The sequence below is a fragment of the Opisthocomus hoazin genome, chromosome 5, assembly GCF_030867145.1.
Source record: "Opisthocomus hoazin isolate bOpiHoa1 chromosome 5, bOpiHoa1.hap1, whole genome shotgun sequence".
In the NCBI taxonomy this organism is placed as follows: domain Eukaryota; kingdom Metazoa; phylum Chordata; class Aves; order Opisthocomiformes; family Opisthocomidae; genus Opisthocomus; species Opisthocomus hoazin.
This window is the reverse complement of record NC_134418.1, coordinates 57,053,680-57,076,689: the sequence shown is the minus strand read 5'-3', so window position 1 is coordinate 57,076,689 and position 23,010 is coordinate 57,053,680. Positions and strand designations below refer to the sequence as shown.

The 23,010-nt window shown below is 37.0% G+C and overlaps 1 protein-coding gene across 7 annotated transcripts in view; it reads right to left on the bottom strand.

Moving 5' to 3' along the window:
- Nucleotides 1–23,010, bottom strand: part of TBCK (TBC1 domain containing kinase) — a 111,791-nt gene that overhangs the window by 65,462 nt on the left and 23,319 nt on the right. For 4 of the 7 annotated variants that reach the window (XM_075421384.1, XM_075421381.1, XM_075421382.1 and 1 more), the window contains 13 exons: nt 15,005–15,119; nt 13,438–13,511; nt 12,184–12,325; nt 10,844–10,904; nt 9,484–9,545; nt 8,667–8,728; nt 7,791–7,939; nt 6,657–6,795; nt 5,106–5,205; nt 3,101–3,150; nt 2,602–2,731; nt 1,635–1,733; nt 269–331 (listed from right to left, as the gene is read on the bottom strand). In XM_075421384.1, the coding sequence (XP_075277499.1) occupies nt 269–331; nt 1,635–1,733; nt 2,602–2,731; nt 3,101–3,150; nt 5,106–5,205; nt 6,657–6,795; nt 7,791–7,939; nt 8,667–8,728; nt 9,484–9,545; nt 10,844–10,904; nt 12,184–12,325; nt 13,438–13,511; nt 15,005–15,119 (1,246 nt within the window). Of the gene's footprint in view, nt 1–268; nt 332–1,634; nt 1,734–2,601; nt 2,732–3,100; nt 3,151–5,105; nt 5,206–6,656; nt 6,796–7,790; nt 7,940–8,666; nt 8,729–9,483; nt 9,546–10,843; nt 10,905–12,183; nt 12,326–13,437; nt 13,512–15,004; nt 15,120–17,516; nt 17,734–20,677; nt 20,751–21,555; nt 21,730–23,010 lie in introns of those variants that run through there. The other 3 variants (XM_075421386.1, XM_075421385.1, XM_075421387.1) reach the window with 3 other exon arrangements.

Genomic DNA, 23,010 nt, shown 5'->3' with positions numbered 1-23,010 from the left:
GCTCAATACACTTTGCTACTGCTACAGAAACCATGATTCTGAAGTAAAAGAGGATTTCACTTTCCACGTTATAACATCATTTGAGTTAAACCACTTGTTCCCATCTGTTTTGCAAGATTCTTGCCATAACATGAATAATGTTAGAGAATGGGGGAACCTTTTTAGTATTATCAGCCACATCTGCTGTAATAGGCAAATGACTGCAACTGGTGGAAAAGATCTTTGCAATACTTCAAGTGACAATATTTGATAATATCAGAAGTCTTACTTGTCTGTCTGTAGGAATTGGTGTGTCTTTATCAATAGCATCATATTTTGCTTGTATGGCACCCTAAATGTGGAAAAAGAATATTTGAATTTAGAAAGCCATTACTAACATAAACGCATAGTACAATGTACACGCTAATATACAGAAGCTGACTGTTTCTGTTAGGTGCTTTAGTTAGCAACTTTTTTTCCTGAAAAAAGTTTCCCAAAGTACAGAAAATTCCGACAGCTGGATTTTAACAGAACCATCTTTATCCTGTTATAATTCAGGACATACAGAATCTTCTGTGACCTCCTCAGTACGATCTTCATTAATTCTCAGTTGTTGCAGAAAGCTATGTATTTGATACAGTTTTACATTTTCATGTTGAGAGATGCTCTCAATTTAAATTCAGTGCTTACCTCAGCAGCCACTGGCAAGTGGCTTTCAGCATCACCTCTATACAAGCACTGAATCCAGCTGCCTGTTAAATAATATTGATATCACCAGTATACACTACTCTTAAGCATCCTGTCCTTGCATGAATCCCAAGACAGGCATGCTAACAAATCCACCTTAATGTGATGGGACAGGGAAAGACTACCTGCATTCTAAAGATGGTAAGCTGATGAAGCACTGACTCTTCTCCCAAGACCCAGGCTACAACCCTGACCAGCAGCTGTTCTTTAACTTTACAGCTTTTTTTCTTTTTTTGCTTACATTACACAGCACTCAGCAGATCACGTCCTAAGCTAAATACCCTAAATAATCTGGGATGTGTTATCTATAAGCATCTCCGCTGCACTACGGCAGATTGCAAGCAGGGTAGATGCAAAAGCTGGATAATCAAGCAACCTCTATAAGGAGTTTCTGGGACATTGCTTTCTAGTCCTTTGTCCAAACAGGTTACATTAAATTATTTATTCTCCAGTCCTTGGAGGAAGTGCATTGATTGGCAGGTGAGAAAAATACATTTGATACGTTTCATCCTATTTTGCCCAGCTATTGCTGACTGGAGCAGAAGGATTCTACCTGCATTTGTCAAAAACATTAAAAATCAAAACAAAAAAATGTGTTAACTACCAATTGTATTTAAACAATTTAACAAAATTTGCCTGTATGGGTAGTATCTTTCCATCCCATAATCAAAATTAAAGGCAGTTTACACACATTCTCTGAAATCAAATTAATATCAGAGACAAGAAGCAAGTTTGCCTGAACATTGTCTCTGTTCACACAATTTCATGACTCATTTTGTCTGAAACTCCAGTAATACTACCTGCCAAATCTTCAAATCCATTCCAGCTCCCCCGTCAATCCCATTCCTATCCCATTCCCTCTCCAGTCAGTACTGGAACTTCTGCAAACGTCCTCCCATTACCCTTACCTCAACACCCAAGAGGGCAGCCCAGGTTATGCCTCTCAGAAGAGGAGGGATGTCAACCCTGGCTTCTTTCCAAATTTGGTTTTTCTTATATGGGTAGGCCTTCAAAGAGAAGAGATTAATAGCAAAAAACGTTACCATGTAACTGAAACAATTCAAATCCCAATCCTGGGACAGTCTTTCCCCCAAAGAACAAATGCTGTCAGCCTGAACGGTGAATGCAAGTTTTACAACAAGTAAGTTTTATTCCTAATTGGAAAGCCTGGATGGAGGTCTACTACTTGACGTTAAAATACTCATTCCTTCTCATAAATGAATTTGTGTGCTTTAGTATATACTGGATATATACATTTACTAATCCAACTTTTTATTAAAAGTTTTTTGTTCATTACATGTTTCTTTTTATACTATGTATCCAACTTTGTTTTATTAAAGATTTCTAGTTTATACCTTCCTAAGTACTGCATTTGACGATGCGCATCAGCTCACTCTCATTCTTAAGCAAGAATCCATCTCTCTGTATTTATGTAAAATTAGGGACTGATATTTCCCCGGCTCAGTATAAAACCTGTATTTCTAACATGGCACTGGTACAGTGAAGACTTGTATTGTTTTCAAGTACCTTACTGCTTGGAAACGCAGGAATGTTGCAGGCACATTTATACCTACAATAGCTTAGTCTGTTATGAAATAAAGGATGCAGAAGAATTTTCTTCAGTAAATAACAGGTATTAGCAGCAGCTCTATTTTCACGTGCATACTTTAAAATCTACTTTATATTCATCACTACTAAAAAAACCTATTTCTCATATTATTATTTTCAATCTTTTTTTAATTCTGTAGGGTTTTCTTCCTCCTTTCCTAGTGTGGTCTCTTGTATCTCTGCTTCCTTTTTCAATTACTTGGTCCTTTAAAACTTCTGTAACTAACAGACCAAATCCAATTAATCAGCATCAGAAAGATTCCATACCTTCAACAGCCTGTCAAACAGGACAATTCTATTTAGCTGGTACTCTGTGTCCCTCTCCCGGATGATCAGAGGAAGACTAGCAGCTGCAGAAAGCTCATTGCTACTATTTGAATGAGGTAAAGTTGACTGGCTGGAAAAAGAGTTAGGATAGTAGTAGTGAACAGGAAGAAATACAAATGATTGTGAAACAAAATTAATACCCTGTGATGCATTTCTGAGTCAGAAACAAGTATAAATGGATAATTTTGAATATTCAGCACAAACAGTTGATTTCCAGAAGAGAGAAACAGGCTACGATCTTCAGTTTGGTAGCAGGGCCCTAAGTCCACCAGTGCAGAGTGCTCATCAGCTCTCGTTGACTTTAAGAGCCAAACAAGGACATGCTAGGTTTGATTTTGGAAGACAGTTGTGTCTAGCTGTGCAGTGTGCCACTCAAATAAAACTAGTAAATCAAAATTCAGTCCTTTATTTATGTACAAAATTACACACACACACTTACTCATCTTCAAGCAATGGATAAAACGCTTCCCCACCAACATCTTTCAGTCTCTGAAATGAAGAATAAAAATAATGTCTTATCAGAATGCTGCTCAGAATTCAAGTGGAAATATTTCTAGTAGAATACGAAAACTATTAATTAGTGATTCATCTGCAAATTTAGTAGCTTGCTTTGAGACCTAAGCATTAGCTCAGTCCTCCACCAGCAAAGAAACATACAGTGTTTAACACTAAAAACTTTTGCTAATACAGGCTTTTTAAGTTGATGGAAATTCTTCTGCCTGAAGATAACACTCATCTCATTCATAAACCTATTTCCACACAAAGAATAGCTTCCATGGGCCATGGATTAATAGTATTACGTAGTTCTTTTCCTCATTTTTCTACATAGACTTCCTATCCATGTAGCTACAAAGTAACTGCACAACTTGGTTTTATGTTTTTAATTAGTTCAAGAGTTATGCAAATTTGAATTCCTTCTAGTAGCAGCATTTAAAAGCTGCACAGAAATACAGACACTCTCTGCAAAGGTGACATACAAGCATGTCTGGGCTTCTGCCTGAAGTTTTCAGACGTCTTTGGTGCATGAAGATTAATGTTTAATATCACCCTCCCTGCAGTGCTCTGTTTTACATTTCAGTCCCTAACTTAAAGACATATGGTGCACAGCCTGTTTCTCCTGGGACTGACAGCACAGTTCATTCTCAGTTCATTCAGTACCGATCCTCTTTTGATTAGAAGCATCATGCTCTGTTCTATGAAAGTTGTTTGAAGAAACAAAAAGTTCAAATTTTTATTTCAACAAACACTACAACGTTCAGGCTTGTATCTTCCTCAAAATGAAACTTCAGTATATACTTATTTGCTGCTGTATTCACAGAAGTAGGCAGCAACATCCAAAATTATAGATTTAAAAGTTTAAAAAAAGTTTTAAAAACTACCTTTTTGTAGGAAGAACATTAGAACCTGCAGCATGTATTACCTTTAAAATAGCTGCTGTATATCCTTAACCTCTTCCCTGTCCCCCAAATCCCATCAATGAAGCAAACAAAATAAACCACTTCTTTGGTCTGTTTTCACACATTAGTATGAAGTAATGCAAAATTTTACTGAAGAGGTGTGTTTACACAGTATTTGCCACATTGCCCCCCAAGTTAAGTTAATGGTGGCAGAAATCAAGACTTCAGGAGTCACCTTCCTTTCTGTATTTATAACTCTAATCATACGGAGAGATTTTTTTAAAAGACTGTGACAGAATAGCATTTGCTACTATAAAAAGCAAGCTGCAAACATTGCAGCAAAAATTTCTAATTCTACAGCAATAAAGCTCTAAATGTGCAAAGATGTGAACAATTAAAACATTTCAGTGATATATTCAATAAATCCTGTAACTGATCATTACATCAGGCAAAATTATGATTTATCATATGTTGATTTTTCCACTGAAGATGGAAGAAAACTGCATTACTGCATTTTGCCAAAATCTTTTGAAGTGATCTTTTGAACTAGTTGTTTAATAGCTATATGTTCCAAAGATTAGTAATTAACTAACGGAAACTTGGTAATCAACTCTAAGTGTAAAGCCTTTAAGGAGCGGCAACTGAACTGAGTTGATCTTTCTTTTGAATATTGTGAGCCACCTACAGACAGGAACTAAAGAATGCACGGAGACACTCCCTGTCCAATTAGTTTAACAATCGTGGAGAATATCAGGTGCCACACAACTATTCGAGCTACACCAGAACAAAGCAGGTAGCAAAAATAAGGAAAGGGGGGGACACAGGAAGGCAATGGAGGGACAGAAGATAAGTCAAATTCAGTAAGCTTTTGCAGACAAAGCAATTTACTAGCATAAATCAGAATCTGACTTGGACACCAAGAAGTGTTTTCTTGGAAACAAGAACACTGTGATTTGTAGGAAGAACAGTAGAAGCTGCTGTTCCACCTTCCTTTTAAACAAATGTTTCTGCAGTGAAGACATAAGAACAAGAGCACAATATTCTTACGTTTCGGAGCTGGCACAGAGACAAAGTCACAGTTGTGTCATCTAGGAGAGAACTTCTATCTCGTCCTTGCCCAAAGCTCTCACCATCTTCTAACAAAAAGCTTCAAAAGGAGGGGGGGGGGAAATCAGGTCATTTTATAACATAGGACTTGAATTAGAAAAAAATGGAAAATTCTTAAATCAATCAGTTTCCTCTTTAAAACAAAATACTAGCTCTTAGAAGTATACTGTATTGACTCTGCATGGCATGAAACCTGCTACCAAGGGAACATGCAATCACCTTAAATTATTCCAATAGTTCTTTGCTGTAAAAAGGCACATTTCAGGTTTTCTAGAACTTTGGTTTGCACACAAAGGAAGAGTAATGAGGTATGGGTATGGGATTAATATTCCTTTTTATTCCTTGACCTGGCATGGGCAAATACTGCCATTTATTGCAAAAGTCAAAAATAAAACATTATTGTCATATGAAAGCCATTTCTCACCATGACAAAAAAAAAAGCACATGTCTGACCCAGACCTTTTCTGTTGCAGTCCGTCTAACGATACAAATGCATTCAAAGAAACAGTATACACAAATTGTCTATTTGGTGATATTTTTAAGGCAGACAACATGAAATTGATTTCCAGAAGTTAAGCTAACATTCTCACTACCACTTAGAATATGGAGTTAGATTGCATTTTTGAAATTAACACCTCATCTTCAAGATAGATAGTATGACAAAAAATGTTTTCCCCTCATAATTCAAAAGCACATGCATTCACCTATGGGTACAGAAAGAGGCAATCCCTAAAAATCTCACAATAATTTTGCCACCAAAATATCACTTAAAATCTAGCTCCACCTCCCTCCCCAACCCACTCCCCCCCAAGATATCGCGTTTTGGCTGTACACTGACTTCACGTGTTTTTAAAACCCAGAACCAGCAATTTAATCTATATGTACACATAATTATGCCTATTAAATTCAGACTGTAGGATTAAAAACATGAATATACTACATAAAATTGCAACGTGTGTAGCACTAAGATAAAAGTATTAATGACTAAAATGCTGTTACAGAACTGTAAGTCATAAAACTAAGCATTTTAAAAGCCATCGGCTGATCTGCTGAATAACTGGGTTGACCATTCAGCACTGCTACTCTGTGAGTGGGGATTCAGAGTGTGAGAGGCTGCTACAGAACATATTAAATTACAATTACAAATATGCCGTTGAGGCACAGTGAGACTTTTTACTAAAACTTAATGCTATTGGAAGGTGTGCTACATTAAGGGACTTCCAGTTCAGTATTTTGCACTTCACCTACATTTCTTTAAATTTCAGAAAGCAATATGAAGTGCAGGTAGGCGACAGATATAAGGCATTCAAATAATGCTTTTAATTGGGTAAGAGGGGAAGTGACATGATTTCCTGCTGTTCGAGAATGCTCTTTTCAATATTTTTCACACATGCAGGTCTTGAAACTAACAATCAAACCAAAACGTTTTCTCAGAATCAGTTGCCCTCTCCATTCACCCTCCTTTCTCTTAAATTGCTTCTCCTTCCTTACTTGGGAAGCGCGCACACAGGTGGCTTTGATCGAATGATCTCCTTGTTGACAAGTTCTTTCTCCAAGTCTCCTCCAGCTAAACACCAGAGATAATAAACCTCTTCAACTGATCTTTCTGCTAAGTAATCGCTATCTTCATCTATTAGGAGAAACCACATGAAAATGAGTTACAGCTTTTTAGGCAGCTTGTATTTCTTCCTACCATACTAAGCATATATTGTTGAAAAAAGAATTTATTATGCTTGAAAGGACCTAGACCTTAATGTGAAGATAGAGGAAAACTGATCTTCCCTTTGCAAGTGCCCTTTAGGAAGATCTAAGGAAAGAGCAGTTGGGCAGAAATCAGAAAAAAAAACTATTTCTGCAGTTTGCCGTGGTGCCAGAAAATAGAGCCAATCATATAAACACACTGAAGTGTGGACTTCCGCTTCCTATGTTTCTTTAAAAAAACCACAACAAACCAAAAACTTGTTTGTACACAACACAGTCCTAAAAGTAAAAATAAGAAACTAGTGATTCATACTGAGTAGTTATAATCTATCTTCCCTTCACATATTGTACCCATACTAACAGGGTACAAAAACTGTATAATGAGATTTTCTAAACATGTAGAAATTTCTGAGTTCCTCAGAAAAAGTTAATCATGACTTAGGAGTGTAACACTTTCAACATACTGCAGTTTTAAACTTAGAAATGTTGGTTTTTAGTCTACGATGTGACCTCTGTCACAAGGATTTAGTTTTCCAATACCTCCAAAAATCATGTCGTGCTACAATCCAACAGAATCCAATTACCAATTCACAATACAATTTAGTGAAAAAAAACTACCTTGTACGTGCACATGTCCAAATTCTAAAGGCAAAGGATGATACTGACATTCCAAGTTGGACTTGAATACTAATGATAACTATGTATTCCCTGAGGTTGAAGCACAAAATCAAGATGTCCTCCTTTGACTTGCAGACATCCCTCAAAACTTGTTTTCCCGTATCTCAGCCCATTTAACAACTTATTACAAGAATGTAATATTTTAACGTTTAATAGTTTCTCTCCAACAAGGTATTCAAAGAAAATAAGAAAACATTTTATTTTCCTTCCCCCTCGAATGGCATTTATCCCACTACCTGCTTTTACCTTTACACAATTGACTTATGTCTTCAGGAAGCGTTAAATTAGCACACCTTGGAGAAGATGAGAACAGACCAGAAGGTTTGTGGAAAGGAGGATATACTGAGGATACTTCACTGAACAAACTGTCACCCAGCAATTCCTCCGGAGTCGGCCTTGAATTCAGAAAAAAGAAAAAAAACACTAAGAGTAAAGTGCTTCTAAAAATGTTGCATTTCAGTAAGAAATGTTCTTAATAACAAACATTAGGAAGTTATTTTAAATTATATCAGACTTTAGAAATTTTAATAGGAAAAATGTCTGCAAATTTCATTCAATTCATGATGCATAACACACTATGCAGTCTTTTTACTGCCCAAGTTCAGATCTCACCTTCATTTAAAGTACATAGCAACTATTTTATTAATTCCCCTTTATTCCCCTTTTTTACTCTAAGCAGAGATGGAAACAATGCAAAGCCTTGATTAAAGAATAAAAGCATACTTCGGTTTTCAGAAGAAAGTTGTGGTGGACTGACATCATGAAAAAGAACTTTCAAAGAAGAAATTTGAAGAAAGCAGCCCTAATTCTGGCTACAACTGAGCTATAGTAACCACCACCAACTTCCAGACATGGAGTCAGTAAAAGCTGTGAACTTCAAACTACAAAGGCCTGGAGTTTTCCCCCCAAAACTCAGATTCAATCTCAAGGTTTCGCACACTTGATTTCCACACACCCTACTCCCCCACCCCCAATTCTTTACTTTTAAACACTGAAAAGCAAAACCACGAATTTCTTATAGGTAGCACAAATCAACAGTACTCCAAAAAAAGTTCAGTAACAGGTCTTCTGATTTCATAGTATCCCAGCAGAGTTTACTAGGCCTTTGGACTGAACACTTGCCTCTTAGAAGGCTGGAATGTAAGGCATCCCTTCAGTAGAGCTATGACATTTTCAGAATGATCCTGGAACATAAGAAAAATATGGAAGAGTTCTGTTTATTACTGTATTAATTCAGAAAGCCACTTAGCGCATACTTAACTTTTAACATACAGGCTATTCCTTTAAGCGCAATCAAATGTCACACCTATACATATAAGGTTAGCTGTGTCAGACCAAAATGCTGGGGAAATAATTCTTCTCATCCTCCAACCCTGCATTTGCTTTGTGGAAAAAAAAAAATCTGAAAAATTTGCAATATATGCAGTTTTTTACTACTATTTTTTAATTTAGACATTCCGTACCCAACTTGAAAGTATGCAGTACCTGGGAACTGCCTTCTGCTAATAGTCAGAATCCTTTTACACAACGTCACAAAATATACAGACACTAAAATTCAGTGATCAATTTTAGGGGTGGGGAGGAGTTGAACTGTATAAACCTATACTATAAGAATGTGTAAAGTGGACCAGATAGAAGACTAAAACTCTAGAAGAAAAAAAAACACTTAACACCCAACCCTTTAAAGAAAATTTATATTAAACTATTCAGAGAGCATTAACATTTAATGAGACTAAAAGTAATTTTAGGAAAGAATGAATATTACCAATACTGGCTATCTGAAAGGATCTTAGATATGTAGTTTAGACTTCAGAATTTTTCTTCATACTGCAATACATCAAGTGACCTAATAAGTTCAATATATATATGTGAAATACTATGCAACAATATAAAATGTTTTGGATACGACAGCATGGAAGTGCAAACTAGTTCCACAAACCTTAATATTATCAAGGCAACCATGTTCTTCAGCCAATACAGTTACAATATCATCTACACAGCCTTTGAAAAACAAACAGAACCACAAAAAGTTAGACTATGAAAAAAGTTATACCAATTAAACAGGATAACAGATAAAACCCCACCCCAATAAAAAGCACTTAGCTTTGGCTTTTTATTGACATTGCCAAATCACCTGAAAGTGAATTCTCAAAATTAGAAGTTAAAATTATTATTATCACCTATGCAGACAGAAAATTGAAGCCTAAGAAAGTTCAGTAGCACATATAATTTAACAATGGAAATCTTCTTGCAGGCTTAGTAAATCCAGAGTGTCAGTCTCTGCCAAATAAATTAAAACAATCTTTCCACTTATTAAAAAAAAAAATAAAAATCCCTGAAAGAGCTTAAAAATACCTGCATATACAAGCTGAAAGTAGTTTTCATTTTGTTGCTACTTGCAGATAATACTAACAGTATCTTATAACTTGTTATCAACAAATTATCAGGAAAATAACTCCCAGCTCAGGACGTGAATGTTTTTCAGTGGATAAAGGCTACCAATAGCTTGCATTCAACTTGAAGGGGACTGAAATGCTTCAAGAAGCTTTCTTAATGGATCACTTCCCAAACAGTCAGAATTTCAGCATCCAAGCACTAACTGCTGAATGAAAAAGATGTTTCTACTGACAGCAACTAACTTTAACAGTATTACTATTTGCTCTGGATAATAATAACTTACTGATAAAGCTTCAAATTCATACCTTTCCCCTCCCCTTAGTTTATACACAAACCCCACAAGAAAAGAAGTTTTAAAAGCCGCAAAATAGTCCCGCTTCCAGACTCATCTACATTAAGCAAAAATTCCATGTCTACAGTAATGTTTCATAGTTTGTAGGTAAAGCCAAAAACAAAAGCCTTGATCTAGTAATATGCTTCTCAGCCCTTCTTTTATTTTCTGTCTTCCTATTTCAGTTGTCCTTCTCCCTGCTTGGGATTTGGTAGACAAGCACTGCTAGTACGGGGACAGTTTTCTTTACTATCATACAATCCCTAACTCATTTCAGAAACTTTCTGGAACACAAAACAACAAATAACCATGAAAACCACAACCTTTCCTGAGCATGTTTTTTTTATAGCTTGTCCTTATTCTAATATACTCATAGCTCTTCTGCAAAGTTATTTTTCCTGGCACCCACCTTTGTACCTTCCCTAAACAGGCAACCATGCTTCAAATGCGTATTTAATTCTGGAGATAAAAGCTAACAGAGGTGAAGTGCCTTAGGTCTGAGCATCACAAGCTGACAGCTCTAATTATAGAGCTGCTTGGAAAATTAAGAAATTGATTTTGTGCTACTTACCTAACATAATTATAAATTTCAATCTTTCTGCTATCTCCAAGCTCTGGAATAATTTTCTCCCCTAAATGAACAACAAAATCAAATCTACAGTTGAATAACAATACATAAAAATATACACAAAAATATTTAGATAGCATACACACCCGTCTATATACAAAGACAGTGAAACAAGCTTCTATGCATGAATTTTAGACTGAGGAAAACTATCTGTTAGAACAGAAAACGTCATTTACCCCAACCATAGCAGAAGCTGTTTCATGGCATCATAAAGAAAAAAATGCATCATTTATAACATCTCTTAATTAGAACAAACGCAAAAACAAAAAAAAAAAAAAAAAAAAAAAACCAAAACAAAAAAAGGCAAAAGAAAACAAAGACCCAAGCTGCCTTAGCAAACCTGCCGGTTTTTTATTAATTCAGTAACAGGCTTTCAATAGCTGTTTTTTTTTCCAAAGTGAGCATGAACAACAATAGTTAACATGGTAATCATCATAGCTTGTATTATTGCACAGTGCTTTTGAAAAGTCAGCTGAAAATCCCTGAAAATAAAGGCATTTCAAAAAATATTATTGCACTTTTAAGAAAATGTACTTATTCAAAAGAATAAATAATGACCCATGAACACTACGCGAATTTACAGAAAAGCAGAATATGCAAAAGATGACTATTTCCAATGTCCTAATCTAATCACTACATAAAACAGGTTCTTGACCATGCAATTGTCTGACCATTTAATTATCTTACATAATGAGACTAAATATCAATATCGAGGTATTTGCTAGATCATACCTCCCTACAGAATGTTGCTGTCTCTGAAAGAAGTGCAGTTTAATATATAGAAATAGTAAAGATTATGCTGTCATAATTTATTTAACTTCTAGAGTCAAATAAGCATTTTCCAAACAAACTCTTAATTTTGTACAGATTCTCCCTTCCCTTCCTCTCTGTGAAACTTTATTAGTTTCTCATTCTTTCCAAGGAGAACAAGAACATGACAGCAATGGTTATTTCATGCTTAAAAGTGCAATTAAAACAACAAATTACCCAAAGAGACTTCGTCGTTCAGAAGCTATTCATCGCTAATAATTCTACCATGCAATCACATCATTGGGGCTTAACAGGCAGCTGCCCTTCATGGTTAACACATATACTCATACCAAGCCAATATGCATCCTACTACTTGAACCACCACCAATACTGTCCAGGTAGGAAAGCTAACATATGCTGATATTTGGACTCAGGTGATGGGCAAAGTATCATTAACCCCATACTCAAGAGCAATCAAATTAACGTAACTATTCCCCAAGAGTCACAATCAAGAGAATTATCCTCTTACATACCATGCAAAGCTCAAATAATATCATACCAAGAGACCACAGATCTGATTTAGGGCCAGAAGGCAGAGGCTTTTCACAGTGAGTATGATCACTTGGTTTGCCTATTCCCTGTGCAATTACTTCAGGTGCCAGATACGATGGGTACCTAGAAAGATGCAGCAACATTAAGTAATAATCCGGTCTGTCCAAAACCCCTACCTTTCAGTTACAGTAATCAAAATAATTCTGCATTTGGAGAAACCAGAATTCATAGCAATGCAAATTGTTCTACTTTATTCAGTCAAAATTTACACATTGCAGCAAAGTTTCACTCCAATTACAAATTACATAGTGTCTACTACGTAAAAAGTAAAAACTTAACCAATACCTCCGTCTCTTGATGAGAGGAAACAACCGCAGTTTTCAAAACAGTACGCCTACATATCTCAAAGAAAGCATATATTGAATTTCAGCACTGGTACATTAAATAAATGTAATGGGGGTGGTGGTAGTATTCCCTTCCATTGACAGTGTTCCCATCAAATAACTTTTGTTATTTGTAAAAAAATTTGTAAAAAAAGCAACAAAAGTTGTCGAGGACATATTCTACATGCTGCTAGATCATTTAAAAATAACATTCTTGCTTTTTCTGTCAACAATTCATTATAACACTTAAAAACAATAAATCTGAAATCACATTTTGAAGGGAAACATCATTACTACTTTTGGGCATGTCTTTAAGAATCAGTTCAGTACCTCAATTGTAAACAACATGACACCTCAAAAAAAAAAAAAGTGGCAAGGAAACACCGCAACAAAGCATGTCACTTTGGCTCAACAGTAAGATCACTTGAAAATAAATCACAGCATGATAAAGTGACAAGAGGCCTACAGTGGTGTGCAACAGCAAAGCACTGCTTGTGCTTTTTCCTAAATTTGAGATTAGATTGTACCTCCAGAATCAGTCACAGGCAACTACCAGAGCATCTGAAAGCAAATCTAGGCAATACGGACTGACATCATATAGTTACAGTAACATGCTTGCATGGTACCCATTCTCTGTCTTTCATTAATTTCACCTAGTCAGATGATAACCTCTTCAATGACATTATCAGAAGCTTCTTTGTAAAGTGTGTATGCAACAGATATGAATTAAACCAGCAACCTGTAAGAGACCTGTGCATACAACACATTTTTCGAAGATGATTCCTGAAAGCATAAACATATCTCTGTTTCCTGTATCTCTGACATATTTGTATTGTGTAGGTATATCCTTACCCTATAGGAAAGTCAACATCAACACCTTGAGCAGTCATATGGTAAAGTCCAAATTTAGCCAACTTCACATGTCCCTGAGAAGTAAAAAACAAATGATCAGGAACAGCAGAATCTGATGTTGGAGGAAACTGTGTTCAAGTTTAAAAAAAAAAATAAATTCAAGTTGCATTAGCTGTCAGAAGACAAATACCTATAAAAACTCACCCTCTTACATTTCTCTCTTCTCTATTGTGCAGAACTCCACTGAAAGTTAAGAAGGCGCTTCTTTCTAATGCTTTCACTTTCCAAGAGCATTAAGTAATCACTTCGGAACACACAAGAAAATCAGAACTCTCTAAATTACAGTATATTTTCAGTAAATTAAAAAGGCTTAAATACTCTATTGAACATTTTTCCTGTTTGAAAACTGTTCAAGATCCTGTTTGAACCCTAGAACTCCCTAAGCATCACCACTACTCTCTCACCTTTTCCATTTACCCAGCCTTGCTCCTCCAGTCCTTTTTATCAACTCACTACTATCTTGCTCTCCTTAACATATCAACAAGTATTTCAAACAAACAAGTTTTCCAGGTGCTTGCTTTAATTCTGTGGAGGTAGAAAGATAACACCAAAACAACAAAAAAATAGGCACAGAAGTTAAACTGAGGTATTGTTGCTGCTGGACTTTGATTTATACTCAGCCAGCCTGCAGATGGTGCAACAATGAAGGCTGCGTCAGCAAGCAATTCAAAGTGCAGGGGAAAAGTTTCGAAGTTTATGGTCTCATGGCCCCCTTTTGTTCTTTTATTCATTTTAGGAGTATCTGAAAATCCTAAAGTACTTTTGCTTGTTAGAGCATTATGATGATTTTCGTTTGTCTACACGTATACCAAAACCAGTGTTCCTTCCTTCTTCCTCTTTTCTTTCTGCCTTCCAAGTGGAAGTTTTAGCTATTCTATTTAAGCTGAGTAAGAAGGGGAAGGAGAGAGGGGTTATGCAGACAGGCCAAGCTCTTTAGCTGTCAGCTGAGATGAAGCGACTGAGTACAAGAGCAGCTGTTAATTTCTCTCAGCTTTTATGAGCAGAACCTGTCTTCCACACTGCCAACTCAATAGTCTGTGACAACAGAATTGACAAGACACTACAATTTTCACAACTTACCATGAACAAAGAAACGTTTTGATATCTTAAAGTCAAGTATCAGATCATCATGAAACACAGGAAATATTAACAGCTAATTAGCCAGAAGAAATATTTTCCTATTCAAACAGCTAGGAAGGTCTTGTAACTAATTACAAGGACAACAAGTAGACTTAGATTACCACTTTAAGAGGAAAAGGGTGAAAAAAGCGGTTTGGGATAGAAGAAAATGGGAAAAGAGAAAAATAAAATCTGAAATACACTTGAAATTTTAAGAAATGGGAGAAAACTGTAGTTTTAAAAACCAGCAGCCTTTCCAGACATGCAATTTTTTGCCCCCAGCAGAAGGGCTGTGACTGCCTAGTCTCTGTAGATGACATAGCACGCTACTTGTTGAAAGCAAGAGGCAAAACCAAAAAAAACCACAGATTTATTCCTGTAGCTGTACCTTTCGATCCAAAAGAATATTGCAAGGGGATAGTGCTCGGTGGACCATTCCATGTTTGTTCATATATTGCAAACCTTGCAAAACCTCATATGCTATGCATAAGATCCTTGAAGAACTGAAAAAAAAAAACCCAGTACAAAAGAACATGTTACACTGAATATTTCCCTTTTTAACTTGTAAAAACTTAGTGTTCCACAGCTATTCCAAATACAAGTGAGACATTTACAACTCCAGAACAGTTTAATGGAGTAACACTGAACATGGTAGGATATGTTCAGTGCCATACACAACTCCTCAACATCCCACAATTAGGTTTCTTCACCCTGAACTGGTCCTTAAAAACAGCAGAAAATTGTGACAAAGCATAACATTCTCTGCAATAGAAACTATGAGATATACCTCAACTAACCAGGGGAAAAAAAAATCCCAACTCTTGTTTATTTTCAATTATTTTCCCTAAGTCTGCTATTGATGTTCACAGAAAAGTTCAACTGAATAAAAGCTTCTGAAACCCAGATGTTAACCGAAGCTTATCTAGAAGATAGTGTAGAGGCATGGCTAGATCACACCTACAGTCTTCGGCCATCTCAACATCTAAAACAAGAAACAAAACAAAGGGCAGAAAACTTCATTTTCAGCACATTTTGTTTTGCAACCTTGGAAGCATCAACCTTACCTTCTTTGAAGAGAAACGACGAAGTTTACTATGCAAACCATTTTGACATAACTATGTATTCTGACAAAAGTTATCATTTACTGTAAGAACTGATAGCCTTAAAGAGGAGTTTCTGTGAACAAGCAAACAGGAATTCGTACAGAGACCACCAGTATTAGGCTTCCAAAGTGCACCGAAAATAAGAACAAAAGGCACAGATCTAATGTCATCCAGAGAGATTCCTTTTAATTTTTACCCTCCTCATTTCCTGCCCATTCCTCCTCAGAGCACATGTCAAGTCTGTTTGGCAGCTTAACGTCTGAAGACACTGGTTTTACAAAATATCCAGAAAACAAAGCATACCTACTTCTAAAGGCCTAACTTTACAGCCCCACTTTTTTATTTCATTGTTAAAGAATGACATACAACAGAATTCTGGACAAGGCTTACCATCTCTTGCTTATTAAAAATTTGTGCAACAGCAAAATGAGTGGAAGCATTTCAGACTGGCGAGAGTGACGAGCCAACTAGCTGACTAAACATCAAAATTAATATCTTTATTAAAGCTTTATTAGCTGCTATTCATACCTGTTTGAATGCCAAAACTTTGTCATGAGTAAATAGCTAGATTTTGACAAAAGACACAATTCCAACAAATTCTGAGACTAGGGCAACACAGAAATACTGAAAAGAGCTGTTTTAGTAATAATCTTAGGCCACCGTTAAAGTTACCTTACATGGAGATATTCCCTAGACTCTAACCTTTTTCCTAGAAGGAGAGCTCTGTACTGCTTTCGACTAGTTGTGAATATATATGTTTAAGTCAAATTTTAAGCACAAAGGGAATCTATTCTAACACACGTCCACACTGCTGCATCTTAGATCATAGCATTTGGAAGTGATTTTCAAGCTCTTAGCAATTCAACCAAAACCACGTGGCTAATAACCACAAAACCAAAACAAAACCCCACAACCATCTTGCTCCTCCCTCACTGGCACTTTTTCTTCTCCATCCCTCCCAGCCCCAAGTTCAATAACACATCCAGCATCAGACACCACGAGCTGTGTAGTCATTCATCCCAGTCATTCTTGGGCAGAGATATAACTGTGGTGAAAAAAGTCACCTCACAAGCCTTCAGGTTCCCTGTATAGTTCTTTGCCTGCAACACAAATATTAACAATAATGGCTGCAAACACAATTCTCTCTCTCTCTCACTTTTCACACAGCTTTGCAAAACAAGACATGAAAAATAAATGATGGAGAAATCACGTTTCCAGCAAGGCAACAATTGCATCTGAACAATTAGTACATCATGAGGTATTTCAGCCTAAAAAGTGTTTCTTTGTATTAAAAAAAATAAAAGTAAATACACAGTGCAATTCTGCGGCCGTTGTGCCTGTGGAGTGCAGCGGGCACCAGGGGGCCTCAGCCACTCATTTACTCTTTACCTTCTCTTACAATTCATGAAAACATGATCGGAGCAAATGCCTGAAAATATTGCTTTTGGGATTCTTTGCTCTTTAAGACAAATCCTCCATGGCATTACAATGACCAGCAACACATGACTGAGAAATATTTCTCATTGCACATCATTTCTCAGTGCTCTTAAGCTCTTGATGCCACCCTGCTGGGAAAAATGTTCAGCCAAGTACCTCACCCTCAAGTAGAGGCAGGTACACCACCTCCCTAGGAGAGATGGAACTCTGTATGACAAGCTCTTCATAGTGCTGTTGCACATTATCTAGTTCTTATTCCATTTACTAGGTAAAACACCCTGTTTGTGTTAATTATCCATGAGATTTGTATTTAATTGCAAAGGGCCTGACAACTTCACAACGCCTATTGCCATTACTGACCACGAGAGATCTCTCTGCTTTTAACTCCCCAAGGCCAAGTTCAACAGCAATCTCCTGTCTCACTGCAGATGACTACCAAGGCCATCCCCTAGCTTCAGTGGGTCTCTGCTCTCCAAATTTCTACAGCCATCATCAACACTGCAAGGATTGCAGTGGGGTTCTGCAAGTGCAGAAGGTGCGCTCATGAAACTGCCTCCAGGCTTCAGGTGAAGTTGACCTTCAAAAGAAAAAAAAAAATATAAACAGAAAAAGAAAACACAGTCCTAAGTGAGGAGGACATTTACAATATCCAATGTTGGTGGCAAGGTCTGAGCAGATACAGAAACTTTTTTCCTGATTGTCTGGAAGCTTTCTTTTATATAGACTAGCCAGTGTTGAACTTTGATAGATCTAGAGGATTGGTTTAGCCACTCGGACTCTTGAACTGCAGAGGTTTCAGCATGCTCCTTAATATGAGGTGGGGGAAAAAAAACAACAGCAAAAGCACTAGAAACAACGCAGGAGAAAAGGCAGCAAAACGAAGGCATGGTAGGTTCAACAAGAATCACACACTACATCACTGACCTAAGGAGAGCTGTAATGACAGTTGTGTGGCATGAAATACCCTGTTCATCACAGCAGCTGATAATCATGGTTGTGACTTTACACTGTTGTGAAGCCAGTCATTCCACTGCTCAAGGCTGGTACAGTAGAAGGCAGTAAGTAAAAGCATGAAAGCGTAAGATGCACTTCAACAAATGCCAGATCTGAAAGGGCACTAGTTATCTTCAGTATTCCAGCTCTCCAAACAAGTCTTGTTTTAAGGTTCTTTTCCTCTCCACCAATGGGAGAAAGAGAGAAGAAACAGGAGTTTCTCTGCAAAAGGAACACTTCACAGACAGGAAAAAAAGGCATGATCTCTCTACAACTATCAGGCACATTTTCGAGGAGCTGGCTTCATTTTAACCCTCAGTCTGGATATCAACAACTCTACTCAGCTGTAGCCTACACAGTCAGGCTTTTGCAAAGCGGTTCTCTTCAAGTGAAAGGAGTACACACTGATGTAAAATGAAACTGTCTGGATTTAGTCATTGCCTGCTTTTTTTGCTGGTTTGGAGAAGAAGAAACGTAGCAATGAAAAGGTGTGACTTTGTGTTCCTTCACTCAAGAAATGAAGAATTAAAGGAATATAAGGATTAAAACCTGTGTCAGGTTTAGGTCTGTAACTTGAATGTATAGAACAATAGCAAAACGAAGCATAAAGGATAGCTGAATTCCTCTCTCAGAAATTCATTTTGTAAGTAGGGAAAAAAAGAAAATAAAATCTCTAGAAGTTGTATGAGTAAGTTCGGCCAACAGTACAAAACCAGCATGGTTAAGAGAGGCATGTGCATGGCATTTGTGGGTGGAGTGAGAAGGGAAGACATAAAAACCCACAAAAATGAGGACTGTTTTATTACCTCCCAAATTTGTCAGACCAAAAGCTATACCAGACAAATGACTAATTTCCACACTGTAATAGTACACAGGTGTCTGCATTGTGCCTTCACAAAAAACATTTACTTTTCCGCTTAGCAGTCAGCCTGATCTCCAGCCTGTTGAATTCTTACTGTTAAGGACACAAAGCTGTTTTCTGAAAATTTACTTCAGGAATAATGAACCTAACCCATCAGGAAACAGATGTTTTAACAGCATTTCAATCCTATGGTGCTGCAAACTCACTGATGATATAATCTGATTGCTTAGGACACTTCTGTTATTTTTTGGATTCAGACAGAGGAAAAGAAAAAGATTCTTCCTACTGTGCCCACTACAATCTTCCATCTGACTGAAAATAGCTCCTGGGCCAGGGCGAAAGGGAAAATTGTACCAGAAATTGGCACACTGAGAATCTTACCTTTCTTCAAAAGGATCAGCTATTAACAAACAGAGAGAAGGGGAAAGAGGGATTTATCAGGAGCCTAAAATAATTGGTGGAATGGAGAGCTAAGAGTGAGCATACTCACCCAGTAGTGACAGAGCAGTACCTGAGAACAAACATCTATGAAGAACTGCCCAAGCCACAGGTCAACATAAGCACAAGATCAAACAAAAAAGGTTGGAAACACATTTAGAAATTAGAAAATTTATGACAGGAAGGTGGGATTCTGAATTCTTGCAGAAAAACTCGAAACAATATTACCTGTGTATTATTCGGTTCAAATGGTTATTAACTTATTATTTCTGATTATTAATGGGAAAGATAATGCAGCTGCTTATAAAAGCAGGAAGCTGGACTCCAAGATACGATGCTTTAGGAAAAAATAATTTTCTACAACTGGTTATTTCCACATTAGGTAAAACCAACCATACAACTGGTCATATTAGGTCAGACCAAAAACTATTTGAGACTAGTATCCTGTTTCCAAAAAAGATGACAGGCAGATGTGTAGGAGAGAAGGAACACAGAGCAAGCATATATGAAGTGTTTCCTGATATTCTCCTGGCTTCCAGCCTCTTTAATTTACGCTTGCTTCTGGGTAAAAAACCCAACCCACCAACCAAACGTTTGTATTCTGAGCATCGCATCTGATAATGTCAGAACATAAAGTAACCCCTGCAAGCCTCAACAGCTCTTGTAACAGGATACCCATTATTCCAAGTCTTTCATCCATATTCACAGAATACGACCCATAAGTTACTGTGGAAATTCATAGCCACCAAGTATTCTTTTGGTGAGATCTCCTTGCTGTTTTTTTTTATCAAGGGGTTCTCTTCATGGTGCTCTGCTGTTCTAACGTCCAGGAAGTCAATTTTAAATTTCAGCTTCAAGCACAGAAAAAATTACTTAACTCCAGAGTATGGAAAGTAATTTTGGAAAAATGCATTTGACAGCCAGCAGCAATAGTCTCTACACATAGCACAGACTGCTGCATGGAAAATGAAAACTACTTGATGCGTAATATCTTGAATACTTAAGAAAAAGAGGACTGTATATCACACTGTTGGAAATCAGAGATGGGTGGGGTCAGAAGATTTGACCTATTAACCTGTTGGAATAAGAGAATTCCAGCATAAGAAACAATGAAAAGAAGAGATAAAATTTCAGCATTCATGTTAGTATAGTGGGAGTTACAGGTTCACACAAGTTTCTTTTCCTCCTGTTTAAAGAAAAATCAATGTCAATCTGCACATAAACTCACTGTATTCACCATCTTTGACATAAGTGCATTTGTGGCATTAACTGGAACTACATCTTCTCCATCCTTTTTTGTGCTGCAAGAAAATAGTTTGACATGAAAGAGTAATCAGCTGTTTCAAAAAATCTTCCTGTCTGCTTACTATCTCCAGTCCTATCTTCTCCTAGACAAAGCACTCTCTCCCCTTTTGATGACTTTAACCCAGGCAGCTGTAGCTATTACAGTGTAGTTAACCAGAATACATAAATGTACCTGGACAGCAGTACAGGAGCAAAGTTAATTGGGGCTGGAGCCAAAGTGGAGGCAGCAGCAAAACCTTGGTGAGAGGAGAAATATTTCTGGTTTTTACAAATGCATGCGTGGTATTTTCAACAGGTTATGGCCAGCTGAAAATTTCACTTGCTTTTATGCTATTTTAACAGTCAACATGGAGGACTTAATCAATTTTGTAGAAGGAAGAAAGCTGCGCTTGGAAACTACTGGCAGCACAATCAACACTTAATGGACTATTTTGAATAAGAGTGTTTAATCTACTGAAATGAACAGAGACCCCACTGGAATGTGAGACAACACAGGACCGGCACCAGAAATCAAGCCTCAGCATCTATCTAACTGTCGAGAGCCCTGCAATTGTTCTACCTACTGGAGACATACATGTGGATTAGCGTTAAGTCATACTTCTTTAATGCAGTGGCAACACAAGGCAAGAGGAAAGTGGCAACAAAAACTGGAACTACAACTACTTTGACTTCCCTCAGGAAGGCACAAGACCAAATGTGATAAGATAATGGTGATGATACCATGTTCTAGCATCTCTCTTTCCTCAGACTTAATACTCATGGGTATATACACTGAAATGCACGCTTAAGGAAGTCCTTTACCAAACCTGTGTGTCTTGTTCTAACATTGTCTTCTTTCTGTAAACAAGTAAACTCTAGAGTAAGGGAATCTCGGCAGCCAGGAGTCTTAAGAAGCTTATGGCACTGATACACAGGAACAAAACCACAGGTTCCTCTTCCACCGGGGAGTGTCAGACAGGGTTTGCCCTGAGGAGGGGCAACACAAACCAGCAATGTCATCAATCACTACCCCAGACCTTGTGAGACTAACACACATTTGGAATTCTGGAAGGAGATTCATCACAACAAACTGTGTTCATTCAAAGTGGAAAAGAACCAGGTTGTGAACAGATGTAACGTTTCTGAACTCATAAAAGTGACAATATTTCAATATAAGCAAAACTATAAAATAAAGAAAATGACATTTGCAGTTAGTTCCATTACAGCCAAGAATTCAGATAGGCTGGTTAGGAGTGGTGTGGCCATGTGGTTACAGCAAAGGATAAAGTTTATGTATAATCCCAGCTGAGACAATCACTACACTGACCTCAAGAAAGCCATCTGACCTCCTTATGCCTCAATCAACCAGCTGGGAAACTCGATAAAAAGCAGGACTGGGTTGAAAACCAGATGTTCAGATAAATTGGGTCGTACTGGGTAAATAAATTACAAAATACCCATACAGAACATAAAGAGTTTGATGCAGGTGGGAATGGTTTATTTAGCACTTTATTATGTGTTTGATTAAAAAATGGCACTAGGGACTGAGACTGTAAACACTGCCAATTTACTTGGAAATGCATTCACATTATCAGAATGAAATGAACTGGAAGGGAATGCAACAAACAGAGAATACAAGACAAAAAAAGAATTTTACAGGCAGAGTCCTCAGGAAGTCTCTAACGTGTGCACAGCGGTATTTCACACAGGATATCTTGAACAAGTTCATATTGCTCATCTGAGGAAAGTCCTTTCATTCCTTTTTTAAAGTTCTAAGCTGCAAGCATGACTTTAAAAGCAACACAAATGATGTTACATTTTTATGAAGGTCTTAACTTGTAATGTATGATAAAAAAGTCCATAGAACAATGAAGACACAGATAAAGAACAACTTCATAAACCAGACTGCACGCAAAGATTTTTAATATACAGATGATTTTTTATATCATTATCACTTTGAATGATTTAAGTGTATCTGTTCCTCCTAACACAAAAATTTTTAAACCTAGCACCCTGAACTCCTTTAAGACATACAGCATTCATACCATAAACTGGGGAAGCAAATGAATAAAGTCTTTTTGAAAAGTAAGCATCCCTTATAAAAGCACTATCTTAATGAAATCTGTAGTGCTATGTGACACAGAAAGGAAGGCACATCCACGTTCCCAGTTTTTGATCTTGCCACTGATTAACTGCTGACAAGTAATTTTTGCATCTTGGCCTCAACTGGCTCGTATGTAAAAGGTGTAATAATGATACTTATTATTGGACCAAAAA